At 43.5% G+C, this 17,445-nt stretch overlaps 1 protein-coding gene across 3 annotated transcripts in view; it reads right to left on the bottom strand.

Moving 5' to 3' along the window:
- The window catches only part of UNC13B (unc-13 homolog B), a 225,011-nt gene that overhangs the window by 29,616 nt on the left and 177,950 nt on the right, over positions 1–17,445 (bottom strand). For 2 of the 3 annotated variants that reach the window (XM_019948923.3, XM_019948925.3), the window contains 4 exons: positions 7,897–7,943; positions 5,445–5,523; positions 3,175–3,249; positions 2,462–2,681 (listed from right to left, as the gene is read on the bottom strand). In XM_019948923.3, the coding sequence (XP_019804482.2) occupies positions 2,462–2,681; positions 3,175–3,249; positions 5,445–5,523; positions 7,897–7,943 (421 nt within the window). Of the gene's footprint in view, positions 1–2,461; positions 2,682–3,174; positions 3,250–5,444; positions 5,524–7,896; positions 7,944–10,536; positions 10,585–17,445 lie in introns of all 3 variants that reach the window. The other variant, XM_019948921.3, reaches the window with a different exon arrangement.

Genomic DNA, 17,445 nt, shown 5'->3' with positions numbered 1-17,445 from the left:
TGGCCAGAGACAGAAAGTAGGGTAACCAACAGGCCACCTACCAGACCAAGGATCAGGCTGAAGAATGGGGCCTGGGAGAGGTCACTGAGCCGTGGGAAAAGCTTAGGAAGACACTGGTATGTCTCTGGGAAAAGTTGATCTCTGTGGGGCCCGCTAGAGTTTAATGCCTAGTTAGTGGAGTTTAAAATGCAACTCAAAGAGTAGCAAAAAGTTGATCATTGTTATGGGGGTGTATTATTCTATTCTCTCTATTTAGATATATGTTGAGTTTTTCATCAAAAAAGAAAAACAAAATATGCAGCTCAGTCTGCACTTGGCTTTGTCTTTCTTCCATCTGCATGCTTGTTGAGAGATACCCTCCAAGTCTAAGGCCAAAATATCAAAATGGGTATCCCAGTTATCAAGGAGGGGTTGTGTATGGGCACAACAACTCCACCAATCTCATCCGAATGCCAAGCCACGATACAGATCTCAGAATTCGTCACAGCACATAGCTGGGTTCTGCCCCATAGCTCCAGTGTCTTTAATCTCAGAAAATAGTGTGGTATGGTGAGAAAAGTATGGCCTTTGGTATCAGACAGACTTGAGTTCAAATCCTGACTCCACTACTCCCTGCTGGGTAAGTAGGCTTCTTCTAAGAGAAGAAAATGTCACTTATCTCTCAGGATTTGTAATAAGCATTATATTAGATAGCATATATAAAGCATCTAGCCCAGTGCCTGCCATCTAGCACTGGGCTAGATGCTTTATTTATTGAGTAATAAACAGTCCCTATTATTGTTACCATCATTATTATCCTGGCAAGGCCAAGGGTCTTTTTCACCAGCCATGACCCCAGCCAGCTCATCTCAAAGGTCAGTAAGCTTCCTCTGCTGTCCTAAGGATTATGGCAGAACAAAGACTCCTCCAGTGTATTTCACCAACCAGGCTTCTCAGGGCAGAGGACCCATCCTTCCTTTATTGATCCTGCAGACTGGCTCTTAACCTCTCTCCAGTCTCCAAAGTCTTAGGCCTTAACTACAAAACTTGGAGCAAAGGACAAAAGTCAACATCTGCATCCTAACCCTGGGAGAATGGAAAGCAAGTTTTCTGTCCAGTGAAGCCTACAGAAGGGCATTTAATTCCACTCTGTGCTTCACAGAAGCCTTAGTCAGAAGATATTTTCTGATAAATGAAAAATGACCTGGGCTTCATCCTACTCTTGCCATTTAGCATATCCCATGCAATGCTATTTACCTGGACTGGGACCTCTGAAAGGCTCTTAAAGGGAAGATGGACACCCTGGCTACAGAGCACCATTTCAGAGGCTTCCAGCAAGCAGCCTATGCAGCCAGTTGCTAGTTCTTGCAATTAAAGCAGGGGTCTGCTGGCACCTGTGCTTGTCGCCCCTCATGATGGATTTGGGCAAAGTCATCACCAGCACCCAACTTCTGCTATGTTCTGCCTGTCTCTTCATGTCTACTATAGCCATGCCACTGGCACCAATCTAGCGTTCTTCAAAGAAAGGCATTTTAAGTCAACAATTCCTTGAGGCTTCTTCCTGGGCCCCTTTTATGTCACATATCTTTCCTTGGGACAATGAACTGCTTGTGAGTCTAAAGGCAACCTTCCTTTCTCCTACCACAATCCTTGAAGTTTTCATTGCTATGGCTTGGCTCTGAGTAACACCTGAAGACCTGGAGGGGCAAGAAAATACTTTTCCACATCCCACATCCCCTACCCCTGCTCTTCCTGGGGTCTAGCTACAGCAGTGCAAGCCCAGCAGGAGTGGAGCAAGGAGATAAGAACTTAGAGTGCTACCACCTCCTGTGACAGAGAATTGTTGCTTTTCCTGCTCCTGTTTTCCCCATTCTATGATGGCAGCACAAGTCACATATTTAGCAAGGGCCATGGGAGTCTGGCACATTCTCCATCTGGATCTCTGCCTAATCCATTTGAAACTTCTGTTCTTGGCACTGTTGTCTAAATGCTCCAACTATAATCAAGGAATAAATTTCAGCTTCCCTGAGTCCTAGGGTCTAGACCTCAGGAGGTTCCTCTATGAGGCCTAGAACCTCACAGAACTCTCTCTTCTCATTAGTTTTAAACATGCTCTAGTCACTTGGGCTGATTAAACGTGCTCTAGTCATTTGGGCAATATGGCCACCATAGTGTGTACAATACTCAAGCATAGCCGCTGGGATCATCTGAAACCTAGAAGGGATTTTTATCTCCATCAGAGGACCACAGAAAGCTCAACGGATTTTTCCTAAAGGTGCTTAAGAGAGTGCTACAAGACCTGTTATTTGGAATGGCAATGTCTCTTGACTTAGGACCCTACTTTCTCTAAAAAGGAAAGAACTTCAGAATCAGGTAGAATAGAGGGATGATGTCCCGGCCACCCTAGCTCTTTGTTGCCAGACTCTTTTGGAGAGTCCCTGCTGCCCATGTTTGCCACCCATCACCCCACAGGGAGACTCACGCTGCAGGCAGTCGGCATTGAGCAGGTCCTGGCACTTCTCGTGACACTTGACTCCACACTCGCTGCAGCGCATGCCCTGCCGGGCAATGCCCCAGAGCAGGCCTTCACACTCATAGCAGTAGGTTGGGGTAGTGGCCGTCCAGACCTCAAAGTTGTGGGGTGTGGTGCACGAGATGGGATAGATTAAGGCCTGCAGGGTTTTCTTATACACATGGGATTTCTGAAAGACACATATCCCATCACCCACCAGCAACTTCAGTTCTCTGCTGGGAGATACCAGGACTAAGACCCTTGCAGGGCTCTCAAGACCCCGGTTTCTCCTCCGGCAATTGAAGAGATGCTTTAGCTTGGCCCAGCCCACAGCCCAGCCTGGCAGAAAGAAGCCCTCCACATCATGTGCTCCTGGTCATCCAAGATAGGTCTGACCTGAATGCTGGGCCTGAGCCTTGTCCCAGTATTCAGGCTTTTTTAGAGAAACAAAGGGAACTAGGCTTACCATAAAACCCTGACATTGGTGGTCACATACTCCAACGTGAGATTAAGGTTTACTCCTGGTCTGGACCCTTGCCTCGGGGAGTAGTGTAGAAAACTTGATGCTATCTGTTTCATTAACAGAGTGTGCCCAACACTTTTGAATTCCCGGTAAGTTTGGCTACAGAGATGTTCACTGGACCATAGGCCAGTGGACTCTTGAAAGCCCATGGGTCACTTACCAGCTCTTCATCCTTGAGAGAGGTGCGTGTAGCCATTGCAGAAGTAATTCCTGCCTTCCGGGACTGGACCAATGACTGTGAGAGAAGACTTGCTGTCAGCCCTGGCTACTACCAAGGGCTAGGCAAAGCCCTGGGGAGGGAGTTTCAGTGACCAAAGCTATTTGATGATAACTCACTATGTTCTCTCTATTTTTACTGTCATTCACAGGGGATTGCCATGGATAATAGGTAATAAGAACCTGAGGTTAATATCCAAATCCAAGGCCCTAAGGGACTGTTCTAACAATGACAGAACAGCACTTCTCTCAGGGTACCTATCATCCAAAGAGTTTTTAGGTATCTGACCCCACAGAAACTCCTTGTTTAAAGGAAGGCAAAGGAAAATGAAAAGATTAGAATTACAGTCCGAAAACAGGTCATGAAGAATAGGATAGACACACAACTCTGACAGAGTCACAGTCAAGAACCATCACTGGGAACTATGATTCTATACTATATCCTCTATTCTCTGGTATCACCCCCTGCCCACACAACCCCAGGAAGCTGTGGAGGCCAAAAGCCCAAATGAGCAGGGCACTTGAGAGTGAAAGGGGCAATGTAGCCTCACTGAAATCAAGCAGGGTAGGGGGTTAAATGTGACAGCTATGATGTCCTGCTAGCCAGGCTCTTATATGGAGAGGCCCATGAATCTGCCAAGCCCAAGCTTCAGGGACAGCCCCTGGAGAGGCACATAGTTTCCCTAAAGCAGGGGACACAGGCAGACAGAAGTCACTGTATCAGCCTAAGCGGGCAGAACAGTTGGGATGTGCCCAGGTGCTTGGGATATGGACTCTTATAAAGCATAGAAAGGGGCTCTGGAGACACTTACCATAGCCTGTGCAGAGGAGAGCAGAGAAAGGAACAACATGATGTTAAAGCCCCACAAGGGCATGAAAGCTTTCAGAGACAACTGAGAGGTTTCTTCCCTATAGTCCAAAGTAGGAAACATGTCTCAACCCCCTCTGCCTCTATCAACTAAAAACTGTCTTCAACCCAGACAGCTGACCAGGGCCCAAGGCCTAGAAGGCGAGTTATGCCATAGTGCGAAATATGGGCAAGGTTAAAAGACAGAGGAGGGGAAACAAGAAGTGAATGAGATACTGCTATCCAATCAGTTAAACAAAAAACAGCTGGTGAGCAAGGAGGGAGAAGATGAGAAAAAGTAGGAAGAAAAGAAAGGAAGAAGAGAAAAAAGAGGAGATGAAAGACAATGAAAGACGTAATAAAGAAGAGATGACATCCGAATTTATCTTCATCCAACCAGCTTGATGAAGAGTTGGTGGGAAAAGAGGTGCATTAGAAAAGAAGAAAGAGGGAAAGATATACAAATAGCAGGGGGAAGAAGAAGGAAAGAAAGAAATGATGAAGAGAAAATGGCAGAGGATACTTCTACTCAGTCAATTAAGTAGGGAGAAACTGGTAGAGAAAAAAGAGCACAGTATGGAGGAAAAATCAAAAAAGGAGTGGATAGAAAAAACAAAATAGACTGAATAGGGAGAAAAAAAGAAGAAAATAGGAGTAGAAAATGGTAATAAGAAAAAGGGTTCAAGTCTTACTGAACATCTGGCTCTGGGACTCTGAGATGACCTGGGTACCACTCTACCCCCCACTACTCACTAAACTACAGCAAATTCCTTGAGCTGATTCTGCCTTAGGAGGTATGAGCCCAGATAGGAGCTTCTGGTCGTGCTGGAGGTCTGAGATCAGCTTTAACTCCTAAGCCTGTTTCAATTCAATTCCACAAATTGTTATCACTACCTCCCAGTGCTAGACACAAGGGTACAGAGATAGTCTAGAAAACCTATGCCTTGGGAGACTTCACTTGACCTCCAAGAAGGAGTCACATTTGTCATGCCCATCACACACGAATCTCAATTATCTAGTTCAGGACCAGAGGAAGTTTCCATTACAGGTCATCAGAGAAGGCTATAGAGATACCTAGAGGAGATGGATAACTAGAAGATGACCCTGGAGCCCAGCTTTGAGGGTCCAAGCTATAAATGTTCTAGTAGGAGCTTCAGCTAATGAAGAACCTGGGGCTCTGACAAGGGAGTGAGGTAATGTAAGGTCCTACTGAAGCCATCACTAAGTCTCAGTAAAGCTTTAAATGATTGATCGTCAGACTAACACTTGTCACTAAAGGCCCCACTTCCAGTCCTGAAAGCTGGCCAAGTCCCAGTGGGGGATATCCCAAGGCTACAGCCTAAGCCTTCACAAGAGTCCTTACTCACCAGATCGCTGACAAGCGGCAGTGGCTTCTTTCTGCGTAGATCTGGCATGCTGTCAATGCCATAGAGTCCTCCAGCTGGCCTGAGGAGAGAAGAAAACATATCAGTACCTTTAGTCTCACCTTGAGTTACTGGCAGGTTCAATGTTCCATCCTCCTTGCTCATCTTCTCCTCAGAGGAAGATGAACTGACCTCCACCGTGTGCCTTTAAGAGGGGTAAGGAGGACAGAAAGTGAGTGAAATAAAGCCATGGGATGACAAACAATGGAATCTGCTCTCAGTGTCTCCTTCTGAGGTTTTAGCCAAGGATTGAGAGCTCTTTTATCCCACTGTGCCAGTCCAAGGCTCCTTTGTTTATGTGAAGACCCTTGTACTCCATAAAGCAAGGTGGGAATTGGTGGTTAAGATAGCTCCTCCTTACACTCAGGCCAGACTAAAGATAAGTCTTTCCTGATCTGCGCTAGAACAGAGCCCACAGGAATAGCTCTACAGAAGAGCTGCTGCCTAGGTGAGCAAGACTGACAAACAATAACATGTAGAAGGAGACCTTCTCCAACCTGAGTAAAAGAGTCACCAGTTCTGTCTATCCAAGCCTCCTGAAGAAAAAGGGTCTCCACGGAAAGAGGAGCCTGCATAATCAAATGGAGGCAGGGGAAGCAGATGAGAGACTTCCAAAAGATCATTTGGGGGAAAAAAGGCCATTTAAGCAGGAAACAGCAAAGTGACTCAGAGTCTGGCCTAGCCCTATGGTCACATCAACAGGGACCAGGAAAAAATTACAGCTGGAGAAACTTGAGATCTCTAAAACTTTTATACCTTTTCTATACTTACTAATTTTGTTGCTGTTTGTCTGTTCCTCCATAACAATATGCAATAAAAATATAGAGAATTTCCCCAAAAGAACACCCTTCTCACCTTGAGATAACCTGGATTTCATCCCCAACTCTTCTACTAGTTCACTACATGTCCTCTGCCAAACTTCCTTCCTCTCTTTGGGTCCTGGTGTCACTTCCATAAAATGAGGGGGATGAACTATAAAACCTCTCTGACCTTTTGGAAGCTATTCTGAGCTTCAATTAAAATAACTCATGTACTTGGTTTTAATGAAAGCAACGAGGTGGGGAAAGCAGGGTGGCTGGGTTGTACACCACAGCTGGTCTGAAAAGAGAAATGTCACAGAAGAGTAAGTGTGTACTGCCAGCTATATAGGCCAAAAATGGAGGCACAAATTGGGTCAAGGCCAGGAATTGGAACAGGCAACCCGATATGCTGATTTCTAATAATCCAGCTTCCTGAATACAGGCAGTGAACTTTGTTCTCAATGAGACTACCACACCAACGGTAGATCGAAAGTTGTGACAACTTCCAAGGACTAAGCTGAAGGAAGGGAAAGAAGGCAACAGGGAGGCATTTAGAAAATCACTGCCTGGCTCCATTTAAAAATAGCCTGGATATGTTCCACTGGCATGTATGGATTTGAAAATCATTTGAAGAAAAAAGCTAAAGCCCTGAAGAAGGGCTGTTGAAGAAGCAACGGGCGCCACAAGTTTTTGGCTAATTCTGAAAACTATAAAATGCAGTCCTTAAGCCGAGAAGTTTTTTTTTGCAACAAAAGTGAGCTTTTGACAAAAGAAGGGTGGTTCTTTCACATGTTTAGCTCTTGCTATAAAAAAGACAAATCACAAGGAAAAGGAGCATTTAAAAATACAGTAGAGAACTTTATGATCTAATCTTTTCTCTTCCCTGGTGACAAGGAAGAGGAGGCAGCCACTGAGCATTTCTATGTCCGAAGGCCTGTGTGGGACAAGGAGGGAAGGAAGGTTCTCAAGCTCCTGAGGAGTGTATGTGGCGGTGTGGGTGGCGCAGGCGCTTGAACGCTCTTCTGTCCCAAGCACAGTCAGTGAGTTATAGGCAGCAGTCGAGCAGTTTGAAATGCCTCTCTGGTGCAATCACATGGGTCTGAAACTCCCAGACAGACAGAACACACAGAGCTCCTACGGGACGCTACTTACGTCTTCACTACAGTGGAATGGAATAAGTAGATGACTCACAACAGCTGAAGATCGATGGAGCCCAGGGAGTAATCTAATCAGCAACACTATCAACAGTGGAATAGAAGGAAACTGTCTCTAAACGCAGATGTGTTTCTAGTTTCCTCATTCCCATACATAAAGGGTATATCACCACTATGATGCAATATATCAGAAATTCCAGAGGTAAGGATAGGGGAGCCCCAAAGTTCCCTCCCCTGCAAAGCTCTCTCTTCTGTCTCTGAGGAATCAGTCTGCAGACTTCTGTCTTCTGCCCCAGAGAACCAAGCAATCTCTACAGTGGAATCTCTTCCTTCCCCAGAATCCAGCTGATGAAGCTGTTTCTCCTGCTTCCCAGGGGAAAAACTAGAAGCAGCATAACAGACTGCATAAGATCCACAGAAACCTTGTGGTACAACACTTACCCTTCTGGGAGCCACTGGGGCAAAGAGGTATCACCATCATCTGCAATCTTTAAAGAGAGAGAGAGGAAAAAAAGTTAGATCCTGGGAGAGATGGGAGATTGCCATATTTCTTTGGTCAAGCAGTGAGCAATAAAGTAGGAAGCTCAGAGCAGTGTAGGTCACATACACCACGTGGTGACATAACCAGCCTGATGTGTAAGCCAATTCCATGATCAGCCAGGGCAACAAGCAGGCTGCTGAAATGAGTGGTACTTCACCTCCCTTCTCCCCAGTGAATAGGGAGGATATAAGGCCAAGCTCACAGAGATCCCAGGACTAAGGTCCACTGGGAATGTGAGAGCTGCCAGAACTTTCAGCCCCTCACACAACCCACTGGTATATATAATAGTAAGCCAAAGCCAGGAGAAGGGTCCATGCAGGCTTCCACGCCTCACTAAAGCAAAAGGACAATTTCACATGGAGGCCAGTCTTCTTCCAGCTATATTCCTAAGTTCTGTTGGCTGCCCCAGCGTCAGACCTGGTCTTTCTGGATTCCTATCTCATCTTGTGATTTGACTTGGCCTAGGTTCCTTGAAGCTCTAACTCACTGACACTGAGTGCAGTCTACATTTGATAAGCTCTATTTAACAAGAGAACCCAGGACAGATTAGATACTCAGATTATCACTCTGTTGAATTTTATGAGCTCTACAAGAAGTTGAAAATTGAGGCACCAAATAACTCAAGGAAGGAACAGTTAGAAAACACGTTTTAAAGGTTTCTGTAAAGAGACCCAAAGCAAATCCTTCAAGCAGTGTACAGAGAGAGTTCCAAAGCTGCCAGGGCTCTCCAGAGAACCAATGGTCCATGCTGTTTAGGCTCAACAGACCTAGAGCTAGTGGGTCTGGGGCTTCCCATCCCTCCTTGTACCCCTCCACTCCCAACAACTTCCCTGCCTCCTGAGACCTGGGTCCAGCTAACTATCCTGAGCAAATGAGCTCCAGAACAAGGGAGGCAGAAGTAAGCTGTTAAGGTCTGGACAGGGGCGAAGTTTTGGGAGGGCTAAAGATGGGAGAAGTTACAGACAAAATGAGGCGAGAGTACAAAAAGGAGAGGTAGGAAAGGTTAATGAGTGATGTAAAAGTGGGTAAGAATGACGCTGGATCAGCATCAGGCTTCAGATGAACTTCGGATTTAAGACCCTTTTCAGTAAGACCCTTCTCAGGTCGCCTGTACTCTAATCAAGCCTATCTGTCTACTGCCTATAGCCCTTCATGACCACATTTCGCTGCTTCTGCCTGCTGCCCTGGTTCTGAGTGGGATGATGTGGTAGAGGGAGGGCCAGACCCAAAAGGCAGCCAGAAGTGGTTGAATCAAGTCTCCTAAGCTTCTTGTGAGGGGTAGCCCATCCCTAAATCCCCAGATCCTACCAACCAGAACTTATCCTCCCTTTGGAAACAGTCACCGCACTGAGCAGATCTTTATTTCCTACCTAGAATTAGATGTTTGCCAGAAACCACTGGGCTTAAGGAAACAAAGTCACAAAAAGCCTTTGGCAGCCAGAGTTCACAGGCTCAGATCATACACATTTCCTGTGCTTAGAGGGGACAATGGGTCTGCAGAAGCCTGCAGACACAGCATAGAGCATGCACACGCAGGGCACAGAAGGAGGGCCGGGGGAATGAGAGGAGGTCTAGACAAAGTGCCTATAGGAGGTACATTCATAGACACCACTTGCACCTGAGGAAGCATAGGTGAGCACAGATCCTGCACACAGAGCTACAGAACATGTGCACACACCCATCTGGGGGAGGATTCAGTATTCACTAGGGCCCGAATCACTGGCAAAAGAAACCCTTACTGTCTTCAGGAACCAGTGCTTGGAGGCACAGAGCGTTAGTATACCATGCATTCACATGGCATGGGGAAACCACATCACAGGTCTACAGAAGCTTGTGCTCACAGAGAGGCTAGGAAGCCTGCTCAGAAGCACACATTTCGGCCCTAGGCAAGAGGTACAAAAAGCCTACAGAAGCTCCTGCTCTCAAATACAAAATGTGAATGCATGCTGGGCTCAGCAAGGGTTTACAGCATATGCCAATCTGCAGCAATAAGTAGAAAACGGACACACACTGTGCAAAGTAGGAAAAGAGGAAGGCAATCAGTATCTGGGGGAGTCAAACTGAGCACAGGTATAAGCACACACATGCTACATTGAATGTGCACCATGCTGGCACATACATTCTCACACTGCTCCAGGGATGTCTGCAGGAGCACACACAAGCATGGAGCATGCACACAAACTGCTTTCAGGAAAAACAGACTAGCTGCATGAGCCAAAGCTCACGAGGCACAGATCATAAGCACACGTGTGTACACACACACACACACACACACACACACACACACACACACACACACACACACACTGTGCTCAGGAGGGAGAGGAGAGAATTGACAACAAAAAGGGCCCTAAAGGGCCAGAGCACAACCTGAAGGGCTCCTCGCTTTCCTTCTGCAAGGAGAGAAAGAGCAGAAAAAAAGGGCAGAGAGGTTAGTAGATTCAGTTGTAAGTCAGCTAAACCTCATGGAACATGGAGAAGAGGGAGATGTCCTCTGAACAACTGGGTAGTTCACAGAGTCCAGCTCCCAGAATCCTTACCTCCTGTATTTGCTGGCCCCTGCTTTTCAGTTGAGAATCCAGATTTCGCTACAAAAACCAAAGGACAAAGTCTACCTGAGAATTTCAGTCACCCTTTCCCCCCTTTCCAAAGTGGTCTGCGTGCAGGGTCAGGGCCACAAGACCAGCTTTGTTTGTTACCAAGGGTCACTCCAACAGGCTATCTGAACTGACTGAACACAGAGTGGGTTCCTTCCTCAGAAGCTCCATGAGTTCACTCTGAATCTGGGATAAGTCCGCAAACCCCAAAGGCCTGGCAGCTGAGCTCTTTCCATTTTGTAATACAGTCTTGGCCACGTGTTTGCCCAACAAGCCCTGGCTTTCCCAGAGCCTAAGTTAAGTTAGGCCAAGTTAAGGCCTAGAATTAAGGCCAGGACCAGGATGCTCAATGGCCATAGATTTGGAGGCACCAACAGGCCACTGCCCTTTCACAAGTCACCATGATCTGGACAATAAAACCATGACTGCAGTCCCAGGCTTGACTATCTACCAAATCCAGAACAATACACCAAAGGAAACTGACACTTCCAGAAGGACCCAAGCAAGCCACAGGAGAGGAAGAATAAAGACCAGAGATTACTCCTTTCCTATTTGTCAGAGACTACACTGCCTTCTAGGCCACACGTGCTTCACGAAGGCTTCCTTCTCTAAGGAAAGTCCACTTACCTGGGCCCATCAGCTCCCCTTTTCTTTTTTCCTCATCCTTTTTAAAGACCCACTGATATTACATAACAAGTAGAAGGGAGAATCATGGAAACTAACTCATAAGTTCCTGATTTTTCAAGCTACTTCTGATGACCTAATGGGTCACCTGACTTGACAGAAGAATGAATTCAGGAACAGGAATCCTCCAAAACAGTGCAGCTTCAGAAAAGTGGGTGAGATAAAAAAGACACTTCCTGGAAAGCAGACATGTCTCTTCTACATCTATTCCCTACTTCCTTAGAGCACTCTATTCCCTTTGAAAAAGAAAACTAGGCAAGGAACACTTTAACTGACCCTGTGACTCAAATTGGAAAGGATTCTCTCTTCCTCCACTATCTTAAATATCAATACATTGTACACATCATGTCAAAGTTACTTCGATTGAGTCCTTCTGTTCTTCCCAGAGTTCCCCATAATGTCTAAAGAAGAAAATTCAATCTATTGACAAGGCCGTCAAGGCTCTCCATGACCTGGCCTCTTGCATCTATTGGGTGAGCTCAGACTGATTCTTAAGACTTAGCTCAAAACAAAATTAATCTGCATATGGGCTCCTCAGTTACTGAGTTATTGTAATCCTGTCTCAGTCCGTGGGTGGGGAAATAGTCTCAAGAGGTGAACTACAGAAACACAAAGGCCTTTTTCTCTTTTCCCTACAACTTCCTCCTTCATATGGTACATCTTTAACTTGTGCTCATCGTTTTACCCCAAGGACCAAAGCTGAGCTGGCTTGAGAGGAGACTGTGTCTGTGGTTAAGAGACCACAGATTAGTGTAGGGAAGTGCATTCTGTGGTTCATATGGAGCTTTAACTTGGAGGCTAGCTTATTGGGTGTGTGTTGTTTGAGGATTCCTTTCATTTTCAGGCACATAAAATGTCTTGGCACCTCTACCGTGGTGCAGGGTGCCCCTTTTGAGAGTGTTTTCCAAGAAGCTTTAGGTAAGGGTGACCAGGCAGGGCCAAATTGTGTTGACGGGCTCCATGCACAATTAAAAGACAACAAAACAGTTCACGTTGACATCAGATGGAGGACGTTTGGTAATCTTTGATCCCCATTTGAGACTTCTAAGTGTCTTCCTCCCTTTCCAACATGAAAATTCAGTAAACTTGAAAGAAAATCATCTGTGAGTTCCTTCAACTTGTAACTCATAGTCATGATAATCCAGAGGGAATATGCACTGGTGACTTTAAAGGCTACAATCTTTGACAGTCCCAAAGCAGTGCAGCTCTGTAGAAGGTAGTGGAAGAAAGTTTTCTTTCTACTTTGTTGAGGAAATTACTTAGGAATTTAAATGGGTAAAAGGTACCCTTGCCTTATTCCACTTTCTTATTTTCTTAGCCCCCTTTCCTTTTGAAATGTTTAACTGATTTCATGTCAGAGTAGGGAATGCATTCTCCATCCCCATCCTTTGCCCTCCCAGGAAGTCAGTGTATTGATCATCTTTTTGGGCTTCCCCTCCAAAGGACCTTTTTCTGCACTGGAAGCCTCCACACTTAGCTCTTTGTTTTGTTACTGCTGTGTTTAGATTAATTTGGACAGATCTTTGTGCCACACAGGAATTTTTTGTTTTTTTAAGAAAAATCTATAGGTGAAAAATTACTGATTAAACTGTGTGTGCGTCTATGTGCGTGCAACATAAAAGTACATTAGCACCTAAGGAACATGAATCTTGGTTCCTGTAAAACTGCAAATTGATATGGTATTAATAACAAAAAAAGACTTAGCTCAAATATTAATGCCTCTATGAAAATTTATCTGCCTTCCTCTCAAAAACAGAATTAGATGCTTCTCTACTATGTATACATGGTACCCATGCTTTTGTGCTGCACACTTCTATGATAGTATGTTGTTAGTATGTTTCATTGTTAATTGTCTGTATAAACATCTCCCTTTATACACTGTGAATTTCTTGAGAGCAATAATTACATATACTATATTATCACACCTTTGTAGTCTGAGGGTTTAGCACATCTAGCGTTTTTCTGTAGTAAAAGGAACTTGAACTTTCAGGACTTAGAGAACAAAAGCCTTTCTAAGAACATGTGTCTTCCCTCCCATCAGGAAACGTGCACAAGCTTTTTAGATAGCCTCATCCACCAGAAGGCAGAGAGCAGAAGCAAGAACTACAATCCTGCAGCCTGTGGAACAAAAACTACATTCACAGAAAGATAGACAAGATGAAAAGGCAGAGGGCTATGTACCAGATGAAGGAACAAGATAAACCCCAGAAAAACAACTAAATGAAGTGGAGAGAGGCAACCTTCCAGAAAAAGAATTCAGAATAATGATAGTGAAGATGATCCAGGACCTCCGAAAACGAATGGAGGCAAAGATAGAGAAGATGCAAGAAGTTTAACAAAGACCTAGAAGAATTAAAGAACAAACAAACAGAGATGAACAATACAATAACTGAAATGAAAACTACACTAGAAGGAATCAATAGCGGAATAACTGAGGCAGAAGAACGGATAAGTGACCTGGAAGACAGAATGGTGCAATTCACTGCTGCAGAACAGAATAAAGAGAAAAGAATGAAAAGAAATGAAGACAGCTTAGGAGACCTCTGGGACAACATTAAACACAACAACATTCGCATTATAGGGGTCCCAGAAGGAGAAGAGAGAGAGAAAGGACCAGAGAAAATATTTGAAAAGATTATAGTCGAAAACATCCCTAACATGGGAAAGGAAATAGCTGCCCAAGTCTAGGAAAAGCAGAGAGTCCCATACAGAATAAATCTAAGGAGAAACACGCCGAGACACATAGTAATCAAATTGGCAAAAATTAAAGACAAAGAAAAATTATTGAAAGTGCCAAGGGAAAAACGACAAATAACATACAACGGAACTCCCAGAAGGTTAACAGCTGATTTCTCAGCAGAAACTCTACAAGCCAGAAGGGAGTGGTATGACATATTTAAAGTGATGAAAGGGAAGAACCTATAACCAAGATTACTTGACCCAGCAAGGACCTCATTCTGATTCGATGGAGAAATCCAAAGCTTTACAGACAAGCAAAAGGTAAGAGAATTCAGCACCACCAAACCAGCTCTACAACAAATGCTAAAGGAACTTCTCTAAGTGGGAAACACAAGAGAAAAAAAGGACCTACAAAAACAAACCAAAACAATTATGAAAATGGTCATAGGAACATACATATCGATAATTACCTTAAACGTTAATGGATTAAATGCTCCAACCAAAAGACACAGGCTTGCTGAATGGATACAAAAACAAGACCCATATATATGCTCTCTACAAGAGACCCACTTCAGACCTAGGGACACATACAGACTGAAAGCGAGGGAATGGAAAAAGATATTCCATGCAAATGGAAATCAAAAGAAAGCAGGAGTAGCAATACTCATATCAGATAAAATAGACTTTAAAGAATGTGACAAGAGACAAGGAAGGACACTACATAATGATCAAGAGATTAATCCAAGAAGAAGAGATAACAATTATAAATATATATGCACCCAACATAGGAGCACCTCAATACATAAGGCAACTGCTAACAGCTATAAATGAGGAAATCGACAGTAACACAATAATAGTGGGGGACTTTAACATCTCACTTACACCAATGGACAGATCATACAGACAGAAAATTAATAAGGAAACACAAGCTTTAAATGACACAGTACAACAGATAGATTTAATTGATATTTATAGGACATTTCATCCAAAAACAGCAGACTACACTTTCTTCTTGAGTGTGCACGGAACATTCTCCAGGATAGGTCACATCTTGGGTCACAAATCAAGCCTCAGTAAATTTAAGAAAACTGAAATCATATCAAGCATCTTTTCTGACCACAACGCTATGAGATTAGAAATCAGTTACAGGGAAAAAAACCTAAAAAACAAAAAAACACAGAGGCTAAACAATACATTACTAAATAACCAAGAGATCATTGAAGAAATCAAAGAGGAAATCAAAAAATACCTAGAGACAAATGACAATGAAAACACGATGATCCAAAACCTATGGGATACAGCAAAAGCAGTTCTAAGAGGGAAGTTTATAGCAATACAAGCCTACCTCAAGAAACAAGAAACATCTCAAATAAAAAATCTAACCCTACATCTAAAGGAACTAGAGAACGCAGAACAAACAAAAACCAGTTAGCAGGAGGAAAGAAATCATAAAGATCAGAGCAGAAATAAATGAAACAGAAACAAAGAAAAAAATAGCAAATATTAATAAAACTAAAAGCTGGTTCTTTGAGAAGATAAACAAAATTGATAAACTTTTAGACAGACTCATTGAGAAAAAGAGGGAGAGGACTCAAATCAATAAAATTAGAAATGAAAAAGGAGAAGTTACAACAGACACCGCAGAAATATAAAGCATCCTAAGAGACTACTACAAGCAACTCTATGCCAATAAAATGGACAACCTGGAAGAAATGGACAAATTCTTAGAAAGGTATAACCTTCCAAGACTGAAGCAGGAAGAAATAGAAAATATGAACAGACCAATCACCAGTAATGAAATTGAAACTGTGATTAAAAATCTTCCAACAAACAAAAGTCCAGGGCTAGATGGCTTCACGGGTGAATTCTATCACACATTTAGAGAAGAGCTAACACCCATCCTTCTCAAAGTCTTCCAAAAAATTGCACAGGAAGGAACACTCCCAAACTCATTCTGTGAGGCCACCATCACCCTGATACCAAAACCAGACAAAGACACTACAAAAAAAGAAAATTACAGACCAATATCACTGATGAATATAGATGCAAAAATCCTCAACAAAATACTAGCAAACAGAATCCAACAACCCATTAAAAGGATCATACACCATGATCAAGTGGGATTTATCCCAGGGATGCAAGGATTCTTCAATATACACAAATCAATCAATGTGATACACCATATTAACAAACTGAAGAATAAAAACCATATGATCATCTCAATAGATGCAGAAAGAGCTTTTGCCAAAATTCAACACCCACTTATGATAAAAACTCTCCAGAAAGTGGGCATAGAGGGAACCCACCTCAACACAATAAAGGCCATATATGACACACCAAAGCAAACATCATTCTCAATGGTGAAAAACTGAAAGCATTTCCTCTAAGATCAGGAACAAGACAAGGATGTCCACTCCCACCACTATTATTCAACATAGTTTTGGAAGCCCTAGCCACAGCAATCAGAGAAGAAAAAGAAATAGAAGAAAACAAATTGGAAAAGAAGAAGTAAAACTGTCACTGTTTGCAGATGACATGATACTATACATAGAGAATCCTAAAGATGCTACCAGAAAACTACTAGAGCTAATCAGTGAATTTGGTAAAGTTGCAGGATTCAAAATTAATGCACAGAAATCTCTTGCATTCTTATATACTAATGATGGAAAATCTGAAAGAGAAATTAAGGAAACACTCCCATTTACCATTGCAACAAAAGGAATAAAATACCTAGGAATAAACCTACCTGGGGAGACAAAAAACCTGCATGCAGAAAACTGTAAGACCCTGATGAAAGAAATTAAAGATGATACAAACAGATGGAGAGATATACCATGTTCTTGGATTGGAAGAATCAACATTGTGAAAATGACTATACTACCCAAAGCAATCTACAGATTCAATGCAATCCCTATCAAATTACCAATGGCATTTTTCACAGAACTAGAACAAAAAATCTAAAAATTTGTATGAAGACACAAAAGACCCCGAATAGCCAAAGCAGTCTTGAAGGAAAACAATGGAGCTGGAGGAATCAGACTCCCTGACTTCAGACTATAGTGCAAAGCTACAGTAATCAAGACAATATGGTACTGGCACAAAAACAGAAATGTAGATCAATGGAACAGGATAGAAAGCTCAGAGATAAACCCACGCACCTATGGTCAACTAATCTATGACAAAGGAGGCAAAGATATACAATGGAGAAAAGACAGCCTCTTCAATAAGTGGTGCTGGGAAAACTGGACAGCTACATGTAAAAGAATGAAATTAGAACACTCCCTAACACCATACACAAAAATAAACCAAAATGGATTAGAGACCTAAATGTAAGACCAGACACTATAAAACTCTTAGAGGAAAACATAGGGGCTTCCCTGGTGGCGCAGTGGTTGGGAGTCCGCCTGCCGATGCAGGGGACACGGGTTCGTGCCCCGGTCTGGGAGGATCCCACATGCCGCGGAGCGGGTGGGCCCGTGAGCCATGGCC

This window comes from Tursiops truncatus, chromosome 6, assembly GCF_011762595.2.
Source record: "Tursiops truncatus isolate mTurTru1 chromosome 6, mTurTru1.mat.Y, whole genome shotgun sequence".
Lineage (NCBI taxonomy): Eukaryota > Metazoa > Chordata > Mammalia > Artiodactyla > Delphinidae > Tursiops > Tursiops truncatus.
This window is presented reverse-complemented; position numbering and strand designations above follow the sequence as displayed.